Source organism: Hirundo rustica, chromosome 2 (assembly GCF_015227805.2).
Source record: "Hirundo rustica isolate bHirRus1 chromosome 2, bHirRus1.pri.v3, whole genome shotgun sequence".
Lineage (NCBI taxonomy): Eukaryota > Metazoa > Chordata > Aves > Passeriformes > Hirundinidae > Hirundo > Hirundo rustica.
The window spans coordinates 103,170,045-103,191,598 of record NC_053451.1 but is presented as its reverse complement, the minus strand read 5'-3'; the positions used below and the strand labels follow the sequence as shown (position 1 = coordinate 103,191,598).

The window sequence follows — 21,554 nt, the reverse complement described above, 5'->3', positions numbered from 1 at the left end:
AGGTCCGGGTACAACGCGGGGATACTGACGGCGCGGGGATGCCGGCGAGGCGCGGGAATGGCGGGGGGTTGCGGGGATGGCGGCCGCCGGGGGACGGCGTGGGGTGCGGGGATGCCGGCCGTGAGGGGATGCGTGCGGGGCGCGGAGATGGCGGCGGGTGCGGGGATGCCGGCCGTGAGGGGATGCGCACGGGTCGCACATCTCCGAGCGGTGCCGCCCCCGCCGCGGCGGGCGGAAGGGGTACGGCGGGCGGGGGGGAGAGTCCCCGCGCCCCCGGTGCCGCTGCCGGGCATGCGCGGTGCCCCCGGAACATGGCGGCGGCGTGAGGCGGGCGGCGGCAGGAGCGGCTTGACAGGACGCCGCGAGCCCGCGTCCCGCCCGCCCGGTGAGTGGCGGCAGCGGCGTTTCCCGCTCCCCGCGGTGGCGGGCAGGGAGAGAGGAGCGGAGAGAGAAAGGGAGGCGAAGCGGAGGTCGCGCCCCCTCCTAGGGCTCGCACCGCAGCCTCCGCCCGCCGTGGCGGCCGGGCGCCCCGGTCCTGGGTTCCCGTCCTCGGCAACACCCCAGCGCTGGGGGCGGCACCGGGCTGCCCCACGCTCCAGCGCCGCGTCCCGGTCTTGGCGCCGGCCGCTCCCCTCCTGTGCGGGCTGAACTTCCAGCGCGGCGGGTCCCGCCGACCGCGCCCGCGGGGACCCGCGAGTGGCCGAGTGCGAGCGCAGCTGCGAGGGTGAGAGGAGCGAGGCGGCTCTGTCTCCCGGCTCTAACAGCGTGCCCCTCTCTGTCCGGGAGTGGCCGCGACTCCCGGATAGCCGGAGCTCCGGTGAGCCAGGGCGGCACGGGAGGTCCCTGAGCCGTCGGTGCGTCCGGGACGAGCGGCGGGGCTGGCGACGTTTGACAGGAGCGCGGGCAGGACACGCCTCCCCTCGCCGGGGCGGCCCCGCTGCCTCCCCCGCGGCGGCGGCGCTGGCTCCCGGCCGGGGCTGCCTCTGGTCCTCCCTGCCCGGCCAGCGCCGAGGCTGGCGAGGTGCTGGGGAACGGGCGTCGACCAGAAAAGCCGGATGCGTGTTAAAAATAATTTAATTCGGAGCGCTCGCTTATGTTGGGTAAGAGGGTTGGGGGTGCCGCTTGAAGACGGCGCGGTGCCAGACGTGGCTCGTTGTGGGACGCTTGGGTTGCGGTGCACTGCGGAGCTGTTCCCGTTTTCTTTACAGTTAAACTGCGTATGTGGCATATATTGATTCTCGACTTAAAGGGGGTGTCTCTCACAGGGAGTCATCGTTTTGCATGGTCCAAAGAAAGTAGTTCAAGTATGGAAAGTTCTCTTGCCGTGTTGTGCGTCATTGTTATCGCTAGCTGCTAGGCTAACCTACAAAACGCATCGCGGTGCTGTAGTGTGTATCAGTATTCAAGTTAAATTTTATGCTCGATTATTCTTTAGGAGTAAAGGCATGCTTTAAGTCTTAATACAATTTAAAGTTGAAGTCTTTCCCTACAGTTATTTGCTGTTTCTCACCGATGAGTTAGACTATAAGAGATAGCAAAAAATAATTCTAAGACCTAAAAGGTTTAATGAAAATGGTGAATACTGATATTTTAGTGAGTTCTGTAATGTAAGCTTTGGTTGCGACTCATATATAGCCTAACTAATGTAGACAAGGTGATTAAAACTTAAAAAGCGTAGACTCTTAGATAGGACAGGATGTTTTCAGAGTTTCAGAGCATGCTGTGTCTGACTTAGAAGCAGCTCTTCAAGTGTGACTGGTTATGAATTTTTTATAATACAGAGTAGCACTCTTAAAGCTTTAGTTTTTAAAAGCATTCCTACTTCACCTTACTCTTTGGAAGTGGCAGAGCAAGGCAGTTGGTGAGGCAGTCGTGCAGGATCGGTAACAACTGCAGCGCTGGTGCAGATGGGAGCAGTATTGCAGGAAGGCGTTTGCTGCGTTACACTTGGGTGTTGGGCTGTCCCATTGATGTTACGGAGTCAATAGGGGAGGGAATGTATTGCGCTGCACCAGCTCTCCACGGGCCACCCTCCAGTGCTGCTCAGGCCACAGCAGCCCACAGCCCGCGTGAGCGGTTGCACTTGCAGTGCGTCCGCAGAAATTCCTTGTACAGACAGACTGCGCATTAGGGGGCAGAGGGAGCTGAATTTCTCCCTTAGGGTACCATAAAGTGTAAGTGCTATTTAAGGATGATATTACTTGGACTGATGTAAAGAAAAAGTGCGTTGGAGACACTTCTGTTAGTATTTTATTTATGGGAAGTCGCACAGTAATGCGAGTGCAAGGCTGCAGGAAACAGTGTTTGGTGAAACTGAGGTTGAAACCGGGAAGTGTTTATGTGGCTTTTGACTTTAACGTGATCTGGTCTTGAATGTGGAAATAGAGTTTACTAATTTTGTTTGAAACTCTAACATCTAGAGTTGATGCTCTATTTTTCTATTTGGTGTGAACAGGTAGCAATATTTGTGATATCTTTCAGGTTGCTTGGTATTTTATATTTTTGTAGTAATGTTCAGATTTGTTCAAAAATAAATGTTGGCTTTTTATGATCTGCTATAGTGAGAGTATAAATTACTTTCAACAATTAGAGGCCATGTAGATGTGAGAACATAACATAACATAACTAGATTGTTCTTAACATTCAGACATATATGAGTCTTGATGTAGGAATTTTAGGAAACAAGCAATGGTAGTACTTTAAAATATTTTTCTTTTGACTTTGTGTTTTTCTACATTGAATGTACAGATGCTTTTTTCCCCTCTTTGCTGTGACTGCCGTTGCTGTGACCAGATATTGTGCTCTTAAGGCAGAGGCATTGTTTTCTGGAGTAGCTGCGCGGGTTCAAAAGTGGCATTTGCTAGTGTAAAATTTGTAATACTGAGAAAGTATTGATTCCATTACCTGTCTAAAATTTGTGCTAAAATGCGGCTTTACTTGAGAGAATGTGAAGAAACTCAAAGCAAACATAGATAGCTGCTTCTGCATGTTGTACATAGGTGTCTATTTTTGTTTTCTTGATATTCCAATGGGATTGTGAGCTGTGAGTGAGTCCTGTTTACTCTCTTTACTGAGTGAATATATGGGGGACAAATGAAATCCTCAGCAATTATCCACTGCTACTAAATAGTGTCACTAACAGGAAACGACATTTGTCATGAACTGTTCAGGACACTGCAGCTGGCTTTCTTGTTTGTCTGGATACATCTCAGACAAGGGTGAGTGAAATACATAGTTATTATTTTAATGTTTTAAGGAAATCTTTAGAAATATCGTTTGACAGTCTATTGTGATATTTTTAAGTGTAAATATAGAACAAATTACAGGTAGGGACCAGGACACTGCTTCAAGGAGTCTAGGCAAGGGAGGTTGTTAACCAGCTTTGTGAGCTTCACATCTGCAGGGCATTTAAAGTTCTGTTCATTCCCATTTGAAAGAAATAGCCTTAGGCACCCAGCCTTAGTGCTGATTGCTTCTTTCAGAGATTAAAATCTTAAATGTAAAGCACTATACCATTTGTATCCTTTAAAATGTAAGACATGCAATGTAAATTGCCTAGAATGAAATTTTTGTAGCATGTGGGAAGAGCCAGAAAAGCCCATATGAAATTGTCAAGGTTTAATAGAGCAGTGGGTAAATAAGCAATGGAAATGTTAAAGTTCCAGAATGTTTGTTAACATTGTAATACAATTTGATGAATAATTCTTTTTTACTGTAATTGGTGCTTTTGGTATATGAGGGTGCTTTTCCTAGAAAATTTGTACATCTTCTTTGGAGATTTCTTGTAAGGTCCAATTGCTCTGTAATTAAGTGTTAAGAAGCTTTAATATTAGTTATATGCAGTTAAGTTTATTTTTGCATTGTAATGATGTGTGTGTGAGCAGCTTTTCTTAGGACGTCTGAATGGAGAGGCAATTAGTTTGTTTGGGGTAAAGTTGCTGGAAAGTGAGGCAGTTAAATACTTTAGTGAACTGTAGGGGTTTTTAAGAGTATGTTTCTGTGTAAATACTATTTTTGTATCTTCATGCACCTGCTGGCTGGCTTGACGTGTGTGGGCAGTGAGGGCTGAGGATGTGCACCCAGCTCCTGCTGCAGTGCTGGCCACGGAGCAGCAATGCTGCCTCACTCCTGGGAGCAGCAGGAGATGATTTGGTGAGCCACCTGCTCAGCCCAGATGTGTTTCTGTAAACTCACCACACTGCCTAAAACTCGTATCCTGTATCTGTGATATCTTCAAGTAGATTGCCATCTTTTGGGGATGGGAAGGATGGCTTGAGGTACCTGAGCCTCTTATCTGTGATGGACCTGTACACAAAGAGTAACTGGTGCATAAATGGTGTCGATGACCATCAGAGGGGCTTTTGTCCTTGTTAGTCTTTCTGCTTGGCCAACAAGGGTGTAGGTCTGGGGGAAAGTCAGGAGCTGCCTCATAGCCATTCAGTAAACAGCAGCTGTCTCTATCAGACAAGTTATGACTTATTTATTTGGGCTTGCTCTGATAGTTTCTTTTATATACTATGGACATTTGGCATAAGTGCACACAACTAAACCATTTGTAGTAGAGGGGATATAATATATTACACCCTTAGCACTGTTTGTCTGCAGGGATGTGATCTGTATGTGCCCTTAGCATTTCTCTGCCCAAGTTCCCGGTCACAAAAAGTAACAGCTTTAGTTTGTATGTCTTTTGGGTAGGACCAAAAACTCATTATTTCCTTATCTTAGATCTAAATGAAGTATAGACTTCTTCTTTGTGATGTTAAGTTTCATGTTTATTTCAGCAGTCTTGTTTCAAGACTGGTTTATAATTCTGAACTTTAACCAAGGCACCTGCTTTATGGGTAGTGGTTGCTCAGTTTGGATCCAAGCTGGTGCAGTAACGATGGTGTGCTTAATGTGGTTCTTATGTCTGCTCTCTTCCTGTTTTTCTGAATTACTTTCAGAGCCTAATATCAAAGTCTTTCTGAAATACTGCACCTATAGCAGAATTTTTGTGCTCTTTCATGTGTTTTAGCAGGGTGAGAGCCTTTCTGCTTCACAGGTAAGATACTGTTAAGTCCAAACTAATCCTAAAGTACATTTTCTTTTTTGGCTTTGTAAGAATTATGCTGTACCCAGTTTAAGCATGAGCAGTGTTTTGGACTGATTACTGATTTTTTTAATTTTATTTTTTTTTTTAACCCATAAGTGACTTGTATTCTTCCTATTAGTATGCTGTTATCTAAACCTAAGCAGAATGTATTAAAGGTAGATGTGCTGTTTAGATAATTTCATTCTAGGCTTTCAACTTCACAAATCAGGTCAAATTCTATTTAAGATACCAAGGGAATTCCGTCATTTTAATTTCCATCAGTTTTCATAAAAGGGATGAACTTCTTTGATGGAAATCTAAGTCAGTTGTCTTCTCAAGGTAATACGAGACTCCTTTTAGTGTAGGGCAAAGACGAGGTTGAGCCTTTCATCCTCTACCATACATTAGTTCAGGGAGCAGCTGAAGTTTATAAAACCTGTAAGAGGGTAGCACTGTTTTAATGAGGTGCATACCTAAAATGAAGCATGTACCATTATTTATGTACTGTGTGGAATCTATCAGAGATTAATGCAGGCAGGTTCAGTGGAAAGGAGTGCAGTTCTTGGGGCACTTAAAAAAGCCCACTTAAAAAGGGCAGTTTGTAAAACTGAGTCTTGTGCATGGAGGAATGTGAAAGGGTATCGGAGCTTCTAAATTTGGTGGAAACCTTTATTGTCACTAACATCTGTCAGGGGCTCAGAGATTAAAAGGGCTGATCTGATGCATGTGTGATGGCATTTCCCCTACCAAATCTCTTGTATGTGTACCTTGCACCGGAGGGCTGTAAAGAGCAGACAGTGGTTTTTTGGGAAGGCCAGGTGATATCAACTGGTTTTAATCCCAAAATAAGCAGTGTTATGATTAGATGAAAAACTGAATATGGTATGTAATTATTTTTCAGCTTGTTGCAGGAAAATACTACCTATTCTGCATATTCTGTAGTGCTCAGTGGTGTGAGCACTAAGTGGAGGAAAGAGGGGGATTGCCTTCAGAAAGGGGATCTCCAGAAACAGCAGAAAGGGACATACCCTACCTCTGTCCTGGGCTGGAGCCACATACAACCAGTGACAGATGTGCTGTCATGCTGAGGAGGAGATGGAGAAGATTGTCCTGTTACAGCTTGCTTCACCTTTGGGTTTGGGGTTTTTTTTAATATAATTGGAAAGTTGTCTTGGAAAGTGGGGCGGGAGATACAGATTTGCTGCAAGTTTTCCTGAGTCTGTAGTCTTCTTCCGTTTTTGAAGAGTGAAGCAAATAATACAGTGAGTATTTGCAGCTGTCTTGTCCTTTGAGCATTTAGGAGTTGTTATGTCTTTTATGACCTGTTAATGCTTTGTTAGCTGCAGAAATGTCTAGCAACACTGAATAGTCCTTTGAAATGGCACTTGGTGTGATTCTTGGGGTTGTCCAGGGACAAGAGTTGGACCTTGATGATCCTTGTGGGTCCATTCCAACTCATGATATTCTGTGATTCAGTGATAATGTTTGTGCAAATAGATGGACATATATTTTTTGGTGGCATTTGCACAAAGGCCCCTTGTGTAAGGGGATTTTTTGAGTTGGGGAAATAGCACAGCCATAAGCACCAGCAGCAGGTGAGTCCAGTGTGTTTGCCTGGGAACTGCAAGCAGCTCTCTGGGCTTTTTTTTTTCTGCCGAAACATTGTCTCCACAGGGGAGCTGTCAGGAAATTGCTTAAGGGTTGTTTACTTCTGTTTTGTTCCCTGACTGGACACGAGTATGTGGGATCAGTGAAGTTACTCCATTATATAAGCCGGGCTACATGATGAAGTGTTGCAGCAGCAGAAAAATGAGTTGAGGCAAATTGTGTCTTCGTTAATATGCAGTGGCAGGGAGTCACAATCAGCATTATGTTATTTGGATTCTCAAGTGGGAGAGAGAAACAGGTGTTTTATGCATTGGAAGAGGATGGTAGCAGAAGTATTGCTGCTGACGTTGAAGTACAAGCGAGGGGAGACAAACGTTGCCTGAAACCAGGTAACTTCATCTGAGGTGCTGACAGCAGTGCAGAAATGTCCCAGGGCTGTTCTCCATGCCTTCAATGAAAAAAATTAATTGTGCATGTTATTTGACTTTTATAGATTTCTTCATCTGACTGAAGGTATGCGTGTTTCTCCGGATACTCTGTTGTGAATAAAAAATCTGGAACTTAGGGATGAATTTTCCAACTACACGCTGTGTGGATAGAGTTCTGTTGGATCATGTCTGAACCAAGACTTTGTCTGAACCAGAACCAAACTTTTACAGTCCTTTTCCAGTGTGAAGGCAATGTAGAAGGGAGGAAGCCAAAGTTGTCTAAAAGGGTGAAAAATCCCCTTTCTGCCATTGTATTTGTCTTTTTTCCCCTTGTTCCTTTATGGATAACACACTCTGAGTGCTGCTGGGGGTGTTGCTTCTTGTTTGCTAAAGACAAGTTCAGGAAAACTGTGTAGGGCTCTTTAGAATCTGGGCATCTCTTGCTATGTTTGCAACAGCAAATTCTTTTCTACCTTACCTGCTGTATTTACACTGCTGAAAGTAAGCTCAGTGCCTTGCAGAACGAATAGAGACCTCTCTTCAATGTCAAGGGAGTCTGAGCTGAAGACAGAGGTGTATCTGAGTGTAGAGACAATTTCATGCAGGGATGTAGCTCTTAGTGCTAATTGTAAAGATATTTTTTCATAATTTAATTAGTTTGCTTTATTTAAAAAAAAAAAAAAAAAAAAAAGGAGTTAGGTATTTGGACAAAACCAGGTTGAATAATAATGATGAATGTTTTCAGGAAGAGTACTCCAGGCTTGAAGGGAGAAGTGGAAAACAGCACAGAGGTTTCAGTGTGTGAATGCACCAAAATGTTTAAACAAATTGTCAAAATCTTGTGCTGCTGTAAATACCTACTAGTAAACTACTAATTCTGGCAGTTTTGTTTAAGATAGAAACATAAGCTATATTTTAAAATTTATTTTAATATAACATTAAAATATCCTTTCATGTGGAAAGATTGGCATTTTAAGAATATTTGAAGCTGTTAATGGCCAGTCAGCCGCTTTGCTGAACTGCTGACTTCACACATACCATTTCCTTTTTCAGGTTTTTACAACCCCACATCTTCTGACTTTTAAAGCAGGATGGGGAGGAAGGGAAGGAGGAGAAAGTCTTTTTCATTTTTTGTTGGTAGCCATAGAGCAACTCTAAACTGCAATTTTAAAAATTACTGTCAATTTAGTAAATGTTAAATCTGCATGACATTAATTGTTTCTGTTGTGCATTAATACAAGCTATGCTGTTTAATTTGGAAACCTTACTTCTCTGATGTTCTCATTTATAAGTGTGATTTCTTGTTTCAGGATTTTTTGGGACAAATCTTTGGTCTATACCTTGTTAGTGTTTATTTTTAAGGTATACAATGCCTTGCTCTGTACTGAATAACACACTTAATAGGGTTTGAGAGGTTAGAGAGAGTTTTGCATTCTTGAAATGTATGACTTACTGTAATTACAGTTGCTCATATTCTAAAGCAGGTCGTAAACTTACCTGGAGAGAGAGCAGAACATTTACAGGCAATATTTTACTGCTGACAGCTTAAAAGTTTGTTTATGCTAATCACTTCATAAATAGTACACCACTGGTGACTTTCTGAGCAGTTTTGCAAGTGCAGAAAATCTCTGCTTGATGTTGAAGCAAATGATACTACAAAAATACATTTGTGAAGCACTAAGTACCCGCTTGCTTTCTTTAACAACTTAAGAAATACTCAAGCTTAGTTGTTGTAATGATATATATGGCTAGTTAATATTTGCTGGTTTGAAAGCCTGTAAATTTGATTAAAGTCCATCTGTCCTAGCGTTGGTTTTAGTGGCTAGAGGAGGTGTTCGGATATATCAGTTTTTAAAAGTTCAGCTATACGAAAATGTGGAAGTTTAATTTCCTTTCCTTGAAAGAATTTAACTTTTTTTTTGGTGTTTCTCTTTTTTTAATGCAAAGAATGTGAACTAAAGGGATTCCAACTCGGATCAAATTTCGTGTAAGAACACCGACTGATGATGTATTTGTGTGCATAAATGAAAGAAGACCTGATTTTTAATGTTTCGGTTTGAAGTCATATATGTGTAATGCTAAATAATACTGAGTTTATAAATACCAAACTTTTGTTACATTTTCTAAAGTTCTGATATATTAGTGTAATTTTTCTTCCTTTAGCTTTTGAGATGTTACATTTCCATAACGATTCTACAGTATGCACTGAGAGGTAAATTGACTGTCTCTATTACAGAAATGAGGAAGTATGCTGTTGTGTCTTCAAGTATACTAGATGAGTCTATATGCTGGGTAGTTTGCTGGAAATTATTTTTAAGTATTGAGAAGTTTATTTAATAAAATACTGTATATTATTTAAAAACTCCTTTTAAGTTTTACTCTCCTTGTTTGTCTCTTTCAGCCCCTTAAAGACTTTTAAAAATGGTATGAAGTAGGGTTTTTATTTAAGAGACAGCAGATGAATAGATGATTGGGTGTTCCAGATTCATCAAGGATAGCTTTGAAGTAATGCAGTGAAGTCACACTTGTTTGGGAAGCGACTGGTGCCTGTAGGTCCATGTTCCCCATGTGTGGAGTCTGGAGTGTGTATCCATGGGGGAGGCTGCACAGGTCCTTTCCTTGAAGGGCTCTGCAGCGCTGGCAGTGACAAACAGCAAGGAGGAGAGGGGCGATGGGAGCGTGGCCAGCAGTTGTAGCTGATGTCTCGTGTGTTTCTGAACGTAATTGCGCATGAATGCTGGCGGTGAGAGCAAACAGAGGGCTTGTATAAGGGAAAGAATTGGCAGAGGGAAGTATTTCTTAGCTTACACTCTCCCTGTTTTCTGCCTATAACTTTTTGCTGTACAAACTGTAATTCTTTTTCACTCTTGCATATGGAATTTTAATCTCGAAGAATTTGTAGAAGAAAAAAGGGGAAAATATAACTCTGTTCATGTTAAGCCTGAAAAATGTCTGCCTTTATTTCAAACTAAAACTGAGAACTTCATTGACGCTTCCAAGTGGCTGTTTTGTTAGATTTCTCCTCAGTGCAGCGTGTCTGTGTAAAATAGCCTCAGTCCTTATCCAGCAGACATTGCCCATTGACGACTGTCCCACCCATGAAGATGCCAATGGTGAGGTCTGAGTTACTGCATTTGTACTTCTGGTAGGGTCAAAAAAGCTAATGGGCTTTAAAATTGCTGGCTCTTGCCCTGCCTTAGATGCAGAGTCATTGAGAGAAAAACCTTAATCTTTTTTGTATGGACTGAACCCACTATCTCCTCTTTGCTGAGGCTTCTTCTAAATGTTACGTTTATCTCCATAGTTCTGTTGTGTGTTTTTTATGAGCAGGCATGCTGTCAAGATAAACTTGCACTGGGAAGCTCTAGATATGCATAATTATTTTCTTTTTCAGGACATTTGGCTTACTGGAGTGCCTGGCTAACAGTGAGAAAGATAATGGAGATGCATGGCAGGCAAAAGGGAGCAATTTTGACATTTTCTGTAGAATGCTGTCTTCTTTGAAATGCAGCAGTACAAGCCCTTTGAGTAATTCTTGTAAAATAGAAAGAGCAAATTTAGGCAGGAAAAATGTTTTCCACCCTGTTTTCTGACACCTAGTATTATGTACTAGCAGTGTAGAGAGGGTGAAGACCTAGGCTTGTCTACTAATATAATGCTTTCTGACAAAAGACTTGCACAGTGGGAGGTGGCTAGTAGAAGTGATTTGGGGATTAACAATAAAAACTTCAGTAAAGAATTAAAGGCAGATAAATGCTTTCCATCTGATTTTTTTAAAAGTGACTCATGTAAGGGATGTTAATCAGAGAAAGACTAAAACTCAGTTTACAGAATGAATTGAGTTGTAAGTGATGTAAATAATACACTTCATGAGTGTAGATATCCTTTGAGTGCTCTTTGGATTGAAGATATTTGATGATTAATCCAGTATTATCCTAGGTTTGTGGGGTTTTCCCCCTTGCTTTTTCCTTAATTTGCAGCAAATGGTTTCTCACTGGGTTTTGTACTTACAGTCGCCTAAATACTTTGGTCATTTTCTGTCTGTGACTGAAAACGTCTATGCTTATCTCAGTCTTAATAACTTTGGTTTTCATTCTGCAGTTTTGTGCACTCTGATGGCATTGCACTTCAGCTTGTCATTGCATTTCTTTGTTTACTCATATATTCCTGAACTTGTTTTGTTTCCTTCCATTTGTCCCTTCATTTCTAGAAGCTGCTCAATTAATTTCTTAACCCCATCTTTCTCACTCAGCTTGCTTGCCAAGACACACTTAAAAGAATGCCTTGAGATCTGTCCTTGCTGTGTAATTTTGCCAGAATGTGCCCTGGAGGTGTTTTCCCTGTGTTTGCTGGTGTTATTCTTCTCTTCTGTGGTGGGCGTGCTGTGGGTTGAGCCAGCCTGGGGAGGGTGAGTGCAACTCAGGGACTCTGTCTTGGTTAGCAAAGGACACAACTGCCTGGCTTAGGGTTTGCCACTTAAGTATGCGCGGTGGTGGAAAGTAGTTCCTAGGTCTGCCCCTGCAGAAGAAGTTACACTTTGTTTCGGGTTGACCCTCCCCTGTTTTTGAGGTAACTGGTTTTAATTTTGTCGTGGTTCAGCAACATGTAGTGGTTGTTAGTTAGAGGCTCAGAAATACCATTCTTGAATGTTTTCTGTGACAAACAGGACAATCTATGAGCTAATTTAATAGCAGCTTTAAATTGAATTGTTAGGTGTAACTGAGTTCTAAGTAGCACCTCTTCGAATCAGTAGTATACTGTGTTTCTGCAGTTGGGTTTGCCTCATTTCAAACAGCTCTTTCAGAACTTTCAGTTGTCTTATATTTTTAACAGGCTGGTGGGCATGCTGTAAAACAGCCTATCTGGTACAACACAAGCTAATGAAAAGCTGGAATCCTTTTTATGTTCTCACAGACGCTCCGGTTGTGCTAAACTTGATGACTATCACTGCAGGGTTGGAATCTTTATTACTGCACCAAGTGCAATCTGGTACTTGGAACAAAAAGATAAAAACCATTCGCTGTTCTAAAGTAATCTGTAAAAACAGTTACTTTGACTCTGCATCACCTTCCATGATTTATTTACTGGCAGTGGAAAAGCTTTGAATTTTTGGGGGAGTCTGTGAAAGTATGAAGTATTTCAAATTTATTTGATGGCTTAAAAGGATTTCTATTCTTAATCTTGATGATCACTTATGCTGTGAATGCTATTGTGTAGCAGAACCTGCTTATTTTATGGTAGTATTCAGTTTTATTTATAACTCCTTTCAAGTCTCAGTCTTGAGTTTTATTAATATCTGTCCGGCATGTTCACAGACAACACACACATTAAATGAATTCATCAGTCACTGGCATTTAAAAAAATCAACTTACCAACTTTTAATTAGCTTTAGCCATGGTCTTGCACTGTATAAAGTTTTCATCATCCAGTCCATTATCATAGTGTGCAAGTTTCTTGAAGAATCAGTAGAGTATCACAGTTTCAGGAAAATACTCAGCTGTATGATACTTTTCTTTTTATATGTGTTATATATGTGTATTTTCATTCTTTTTTTCACGTGTGAGTAGAAGAGTCAAGAAATTCCAAGTAGATAACCTGCTTTTCAACTGTTAGTTCTCCTGTGTCACAGTGGAAAGATGTAGCTTCTAAAAATATTACCCTTGACAAAATTAATTGTGGAAAAAATATGCAGATAATTAAATTTTAAAAACTCCTCAAGTTTTTGGTGATATCAGCTTTAAACCTCATGGAAATTGCTTGAAAGGAAATTATCCAAGAACATAATTCAGAAAGTTGAATGTATTTACCCATTATTACTTGAAAAGTTAATGGAGAGGGATAATAAACTTGCTGGCTTTGTTGCTTCAGGCCTAATGCTTGAAATGAGTTTGATTTGAACACAGTCAAAGTTCAAAATACTAGATACTGGAGTAAAAAATCACCGCAACACACACAAAAAAGAAAGTTTGTTTTTTGCTGTTTTACACTAGTTTAACCAATCCTTCCCTTCCAGTTTCTAAACCCAACAAGAATGTGGCTCCTTGCTTTTATCTGCAGTTAGCATTTCCCTCACAGTTCTCTGTGTGCTGTTACAAGTCTGTTACAAATCAGAGGGCAAGGGTATCAGTGAACACTTGGGCCTTGTACAGATTTTTTATATTAATTTTTTGTTCCCTCTTCAACTGTAGTTGTGCAAGATAATGTGTTTTACCCAAAGGTATTGAAGTTGATGATTGTTTAACTTTATGCAAGTGAGGCAGGGTGAGTAGGTTACGTACACAGAGTCTTAGATTTTTCAGTAATGTTTCTTGGGGGGAAAAGGAATAAAGCACATTTTATATCTTTCTTAGATTTAGAAATCCACAGAAAATGCAAATCATTAGGCAATGAACTGTCTAAAACAAGGAAATGAAAGTTTGCATTTGGTACCTTTGCTACTTTTATTTAACCGTTGCTTTCACACTACTCTCCTACAGATAGTTTGTTAAACACTTGCAATTTAAAACCAGCAAGGTAATTATACGCCATTATAAAAAAAATTATCCTTTCCAAAAAAAAGAAAATCCAAACGCCAACAACTTCCCCCCCCTAACTTGTTGTATTACTGCTCCACAGGAAACTGTTGTGCTGAAAGGAAGAATTAAGTGGTCTTTCAACTTCAGCCTTTTTATTGTGAGAGGGGAGATCACAGAAGTGTTACCATGGGGAGAACAACAGCGAAAGGTAAGGCCTGGTAGCTTTAATCCAAGAGGAAAGAAAGTGGGGAACCTGCTAAATTCTCTTTTTGGAGCTGGTGGGATACAACATGACGATTCGCTATGGTGTTAGATTAAGGAAGACAATTTGTGATCTCTGCTGAATACAGGTAAGGTCAGACTTCACATTGTTTTAGAATACTTGTGCTGAATTTGGCTGTCTTGAGTTCTACAAGTTTAATGAAAAGAATTCTGTCCTGTGACAGCTTTGAAACCATTACTGCGCTCAGAAATTGAGGAATGTGTCTAGATATGCTATGAAGTAAAATGTAAGGCTTTATTTTGGCGGTGCCTATAATTTAGCAGGATGATAACTAAGTAGTACAGATAATCAAATTTTATCACAATGAATGGCATTAGCATTTTTCTCTTGAAGTTAAAATGAACATTTTAAAAGGAATTTATCCGCAAGTACACGGTGTACCGCAAAGGTGTGATTTCTGCTATGTCATGTCTGCAGATGATAATTGTAAGTTCAGACCTAAAATAGAGAGTGAGACTTAAGAAGAAACAAGAATGTTTGAGCTGGTGTAACGAAAAAACATGAGGAGCAAAAAATCTACTGTCTGAAACCACGTTGCTGCTGCTTTGGCAGCTTCCAGACTGGTAGTCCTCCCCCATAAAAGGCTACTAGCACTTTTGTACTTTCCTTGAGCTTTACACCTTCAACCCAAGCTGCTTTATGTGCTTGTGTGTTCCCTTGGTAAATAATTGTCTTTTGCTAGAATAGATTTTCTGTAGTGGCAGGAGTCATCCGTTTAATTGTTGCACCAAGAGTTTATGGAGGAAGTCTGTCTCCTTCTCTTGAAGATTTTCTGCATGGCTGTTGTCTAAATATAGTCAAAGAGACTCCCTGTTCCAAGCAGATAAGATAAAATGCTCTCTAGGGAACCACAAAAAGAAAGGAAAGGAGAAATTTCATATTCACTCCATCTGGATATCCTCAACTGTGTGCACTGAGGCATGGTGAAAGGTAACTGAAAGTAGCAGGGAGTGAGAAGAAGGCCCCTTCCTGAGCAATGTAAGTCTTGGGCTTGTTTTAGTAAACTTCATTTGAGGGTGAGTAACTGTGTGGCTTGGAAAGAGCAAAAGTTTTTGTCACCCAAAGGAATTTCACATACACCAGGAAAAGACAAGGGGTTTGTTTGAGAAGAGTGGTATCCTGTCGTGGTTTGAACAGCCAGAAGAGTGGAAGACTTCAAGGGTGGTTGAGGGATACCTGCAGAAGTCTTGAAAGCATGACTGTGAACTTCATTTTCCCCTCATTGGACATGAACAAATAACAGATCTTAGAAGACAGCACATACAGGCCTTCCCATGTAGCACACCATTCTGGGATGGAAACTATTACTGTTAAAAGACATGATGCTTGCCATCACTTAGACAAAACAATCATCTAGTTTGCTTAAAGGTTATGTCTTCTAGAAAGAATTGCAGAGTTTTAAAGCGTCTCAGGCAAGAAACTGGCGTTCAGTATGGGAGCTTGTAACAGGAAATACACATCGGTCACCAGGATTATCTTTACCTCTGTCTTCTCTTTTTTTTTTTTTTTTAATTTGGTATTCACAAGTCAGTCAGGATAGCTTTGTCTTTTTTTTTTTCCCCTTTGTCTCTAATTTCTTAAGTGATAGATGTGGTTGCTCTTGCCTGTCTTCTGTTGAGTAATCTTATCGGCAAAATTCTGTGGTTACAGATAGGGTGGGAGTAATGTAAACACATGAAGTTTTGAATCAGTGAGCAGAAAGCACTATGTTAAATAATCTTACTCTAATCTTGGCTTGTATCTAAAGCTTTAGCTTATGAAGTGCAGTCTAGAAGATAAATAGTTGGTGAACAATAGAATGTATTGCTTTTAAAATTTTAGTATATGCTGCTATTCTTGCTACCCTAAAAGAAAGAAATCTTTCACAGGGTATTTAGCCTGTACATGGTATAGGCTAAATATATATAGATATATAGCAAATATATAAATGCTATGTACTTATATGTATTACATAATTTTCAAAACTTTTTTTGAAATTCTATCTTGTTCTTCATTTTCTTTTAGGGAGTTTTTTTAGCATTTAATTAAGTCCATTTGATTAAGCAGAATTTCATTCTATTTCTTGTTTTGGCAAATGATCTAACACATACTGTGTTTTACATTGAGAAATAAACTGAAAGTTTTCCCTTTAAAAATGGACAGGGGAAGATAGATGATAAATTAAGCTGACCTTTTTTTTTTTGCTACCATGAGCTTCAAGACTCTAGGACTAATAAGTCTCTTCTGTCTCCAGTATATAAATAGAATTCCTATTTTCAAATCAATTTTTCAGGGTTCAAGGAATTAGCCATTGAATGTGGCTAGGAGCTGAATGTACAAGGGGACGAAAAGAAAATACTCTTTGTACCTGTACAATTATTCACAGGTACATATTATGTCTTTCTTTACCTCATTTTTTGAGGTTTGACCTCAAAGCTTGACCAAAGCTTGATGCAAGGTAAGGATCATATGTAGAGAGTCATCTTGTTCAGCCCAGTGATTTGAATAATAGCCTTCTGGCTAAATTTTTTTCTGTGATCTTTGGAAGATCATTTAAATTTATTAAAATATAAAATACCAAAATTTCAAACGTAGATTGGCATGCATTAAAAAAACCCCTTGTGTTGATAAAATATTAATATTTATAAAATTGGTTTTAATAAAATCTTGCTTTCTTTATAGTTTTTTTTTAAATAAACCATAATTTTAAACCATAAATAAACTACCTTAACTGCCAACATTGGAAAAAGCACACCTGAACAAGGCTAGGAAATACAGGCTGGGAAGCGATGACTGTGAAATACAGACTGGGGGAAGGTTTTCTGGGGTGGCAGTAGGTGCATAGTGTCCCATGTGGAAATGGGTTGGTAATTCTTACTGCTAGTAGCTTTGCATCTGCTTACACAAAACACTTCAGCTTTGTAATGGTATTCCCAACTTCCCACTGGAGAAAGTTGGAATACATAAAAGCACGGGGATCCTTTGAAAGCAATCTTGGTTTTATTCAGACTTACTCTTGGATGCTTCTGCATATGCTGGGTTAGATTTATTTGTGTGTTTTAAACAGCAGATTTCCTTCAAAAACGAGTGATAGTGACAGTGCTTCGTGTTTTCTGTGAATGAAAGTGCCTTCACCTCAAATGAAATAGTTGTTTAAATTGCTTTTGAGAAATCCACTTCTCATTAATGTAGTCATATCTTCTTTTCATGTAGTTTTCTAATGGCTGATAAGGAAAATATGTTGCCAAGAGTGTTTTGTTTGAACTTTCATATTTGCTGTGGTATTTTTGAAAGAGGCGCTAAAGCTATCTGGTACAGGGAATAAATAATTCATGCAGTGATTGTCAGCAAGAACACATATGGTGTCCAGGCTGCAGTTTTTCACATTCTTTCACCTGTCCTTGATATCTCTCATAATGAAGGGCTGTCATCTTGTTTTTAATCTGGCATTGTTGGGTAGATACCCTTTCATGTCTCTGTCCTTTCAAGCTTTGGGTGTTTGCAGGGAGCAGTTATTACTACTTTCAGTGGAGTTCCCCATAAGAGACTTGCTGATTTCCCTTTTGGACATAGTCAGATTGGGAAGTTACTTGTTCTGAAAGCTGACGGCCTGATGCCTGCAATAGTACCATGACTGTTTGTGGGAAAACCTGACTGGGATTTTAGAACATGGCAAAAGGTCCTGCTATTGATTGTTACCTCCCAGTAGAAAATTAGCTGGATTCAGCTCAGTCCCAAATAGGCTGGCTGAAATATATTTTGACCTGTAGGATGGAGAAGGTGAACGTTAGCCTTGCATCTTTTCTGTGTTGCTGAACTAGTTTTAGCATTATCCCTTCTGAGATTCCCATAGGTAGTTGTAGGGTATCCACTTGTGTGAGTTAAAGCCCTACTGCTGAGGAAGCCCTGGGGTTAGGTAATGCTCTGTGGGTGCTGTTGCACATAATTTCAGCAGTTCCATCTGAAGTTGACCTTCATAAGCATCTTTTTTTCAGGAACCTATATAATAGAAAATTTTCCAAATCAAACTTCTTCCAAAAGAAAGGGCATGTAAGTCAAGAAAGAAGATAAAGTCAAGGCGTAAGCATAGCATTTTATTTCCTTTTCAAAGGACTTGAAGTTCTGCCCATGTCTGGTTTAGGAGAAAGAAGTGCTATTTTTGCAGTGTGTTTTGAGCAGTTACGTAGCTGTGCATTGATTTTGGAAGGTGTCCTGGTCCTGAGTACACTGATAGGCTTTAATGACGCTGACTCACCTGGGACCTCTACCTGCCCTGCCCAGGACCCCGTGTCAGCCCCTGCCCCAGTGATGCTGCAGCAGGGCCAGTCTCTGGATCACCATAGCCCCAGCCCTGGGTCCCATCCCAGCCCCAGCCTATCTCCTGGGATGGCACCCAGGGCTGGGGCTGCCCCCAGTGCCACCCCCCTGACAGCTCCTGGACAGAGTGATGGGGAGGCTCTGGATGGCGAGGCCCTGCCTGGCCACCCCCAAGGGTGCCCTGGCCACTGCTGTGCTCCAGCCAATGGAGCATCACATCCTGCCGAGCCCAGAGCCACGTGGATGGATCCTCTCTGCACTAAGTAGGGGAGGATTTTGGGACCAGTGACAGAAGATTGTCATGACTCAGCTCTTGCATTACTTGGCAGTTCCTTGATAATGAAAGTTGTGAAGTGGAAGTGCTGAACACCACACATTGCTTGTCAGTATGTTTCAAGAAATGCTTTACTTACAGAAAATAAACACTGTTAATGCTTAGTCTTTGCTGCAGAAAAACTCTTTGTATTTCAAGTGTTTCTGTCACCAAATGCTTCACATTCTAGGTCAGGAGTGTTTTTATTTCAAGAGCAAGCCAGTCAATAGCTGAAGACTTAAAAGCGAGTGAATACAGCAACTAATAATCAGCTGCTAATACAATCTTGCAGTAAAAGTGAGCCTTCCCTTCACCTGTACCAGTTCAGGCTAAGTGGGATAATCCAGGCTGTGAGCTAGGCACAAGCAGAACTAGAGGAGCAGCCCCATTCCCAGTACTGAGGCATTTGCAGACCAAGAGAGTTATTCTCCTATGTAGATCTTGGTAAAAACAAAAAAGCTTTTCAAATCTGAAAATGTACTTGCATTTTTGTTGTCAGGTCAGTATCATATTTGAATTGCACTCGAGTCCACGAGTGTCAAAAGCAGGTCACTAAACAATGTATTTTAAAAGGAATGAGTGGGACTGTCTCTCTCAAGTCTTCTCCATTATAACTGCCTGGTTCTTCTGTGTCTCTCATACATGCTGAAATCATCAAAAATGAAATATGGAAGACCTCTTTCTGAATGTGTGCCAAGGTTAATGATAGAGAAGGTAGATTCTCCTGAATGATTATTTTAAATAACTGATATGTGCAATGAGATAGCCACCTTGAGTATTTGAGAATTTTATATTGAGAATATTGAATATAAAAGAATTTCAATATAGAATGAAATCTTTAACTCAGAAATATGGTTTTAGGATGGGCTTGGCTTTTTCCTTGTTTCTCAGTTCACAGTGATCTGTGTAATAAAATGTATAAAGATATCCAGTGATCTTTAGGATCTCAAATTGTGTGTAGGTTGAAGTTAAATTTAAAAAATAGGACAGGATTGCTATCTATGGAGTTGATACTCCGTATTCTGCAACTAGATTTATTCTAATAATTGATATAAAGTAGTCAAAAGCTCTGCTTTTTCATGCTGTACTTTTCAATATATTTTGAATGGAAAATAGTGCAGTGATTAAATTTAGAGTATAGATACATTTTTGATTATGCACTGAAATTAATAAAATAAAGTCAGTAAGATATTCTGTATTGTTTGAAAGCATTCTGTGTTATGCTGGACACCGTTATGATGAGAATATTACATTTATTATGCAATGGAATCTTGTCTTTTAGATTCAAAGAATTTTAAAAAAGAGAAAAATGGAAAGAATCAGCAGGCAAACAACACATCTTTAAAAAGTGGTAGGTATTGCAGCTGTCAGGTTATTAGTTAAGGTACTCTAAAAGAAAAAGTGTGTGTTTGGATTGTACTATTTTCTGATCTTTTTTTTCCTTGTTGGAATCTCTTGGGTTATTACTGGTGGGTAGTTAAAAACATACCTTTGCTTTTGTCTAGTTGTTAGGAGGGTATGTTTTGGTATAGAAAGTGATGGTTGAAACTGCTCGAGTTGAACCTGCTAGTTTTACTTGCCAAGATAAATACTCTTTGTATGTACAATCAAAGATGCTATGTAAACATTATTATTTTTAAAGCATTACTGATTTGTCTGTTTTTCTCATCATGTGTTTCTCAGTTTCACGTCTCTTCTGCGGTTACCTTCTATTTCCTTAACGTGTTTCCTGGTGCCAAGAGAAGGATTTTAAGTTTAATAGTCTTGAGATTTTAGGATTGCTAACTGGATTAGATTGCCTGGGATACTAATTTGACTTTAAATAATTGATTTGAAAATGGAATTTGTGGGGTTTTTTTTTTTAGTAAATTGCGGAAAAATACACGTCTAAGAAAGGATCCAGATTCTTAGCTAACTTAGGCTCTACTATCCTCAGTAGGTGTCATAAGGCAGTGTATATGTGAGATTGCTGTCAGGGTAGCTTCTGTGGGCTGCAGTGAGGCAACAGCAACATCCTTACACACCCTTTGCATGCTCATGTTGTTTGTTTGAATCTGAGACAGTACGAAATGTCACGAGTAGTACTGACTAAAGTACAAAATCTCTTCAGGAGTTCTTGAAAAAAATGACACTGAATTATTTAAACTCTCACTCTGCTCACTTTTCTGTGCCCTCTGACTCCTGATAGATGGTCTGGTTCTTCTTGGGTACCAGTGGAGACCAGTAGCATAGTCACTGATCGAGCATGCCAGGATTACTGACACATTAGCTGGGTAATTGAGTTAATGACTTTGCATAAAAGATACAATACCAGTCATAGTACACCCTTCAGCTGTTACATTTGCCAGAGCTAATTTTTTCATTTATTGGGATTCTGGCCATCAGAGAATGGCTGAGGTTGGAAGCAACTGCTGGAGGTCATTTTAAGCTGACCTGTTGCTCAAGCAGGAACCCCCTAGAGCACATTAATCTGGATTGTATCCCAAAAACGTATCTCCAGAGGAGGAGAATCCACAGGTTGCCTCTGCAGGCAACCTGTCATCTTTGTTATTTGTCCGTTACTTTGAGCCAGAAAAGGAAGTTTATTTGTCTTTTTTTCCCTCTTCTGCAGTGTAAAAGGAGCTCCAGTCAAACTGGACTCAACGTGTCTGTTTTAAATAACGTTGTCTGACATGACAGACGGAGTGCTGTAAGACATCCCCCCCACCAGCAAAGTGCTTTTCATATGTGGATAAGATAACTGTATTTCATGAGTCACTGGAAAATGTCCCTGCCTCCTCCTGCAGTTGAGAGCAAGGTGTTGAAAAAGCTTTGTGGAGAAGCAGTGCTAAGCAGGCAAACTTTATTCTGTGTTCTTGACTTGGTCTGTGCTGTTAACCTAGTGTCTGGGAACTGAACTTCCTCATGAAATCTACGCTCAGCTCTATCAAACAGAGAGGAGTTTCCTGCAAGATCTCTGATTTTCTACAGATGAGATAATTTCTTCCTGTGTTGTTGCTTGTTGGTGGCAAAGGAGCAGAAAGAGCCTCTTGATGCTAGA

General features: G+C 40.6%; 1 protein-coding gene across 2 annotated transcripts in view; it reads left to right on the top strand.

The window, feature by feature from the left end:
- The first annotated feature begins 297 nt into the window (after window positions 1–297).
- SCML2 (Scm polycomb group protein like 2) overlaps window positions 298–21,554 on the top strand; it is a 70,977-nt gene continuing 49,720 nt past the window's right edge. Inside the window, exons 1-3 of one of the 2 annotated variants that reach the window (XM_040056914.1) lie at window positions 298–385; window positions 13,723–13,830; window positions 19,797–19,865. In XM_040056914.1, coding sequence (XP_039912848.1) covers window positions 13,809–13,830; window positions 19,797–19,865 — 91 coding nt within the window. In that variant the 5' untranslated portion in view covers window positions 298–385; window positions 13,723–13,808. The remainder of the gene's footprint in view (window positions 386–13,722; window positions 13,831–19,796; window positions 19,866–21,554) is intronic. The other variant, XM_040056916.1, reaches the window with a different exon arrangement.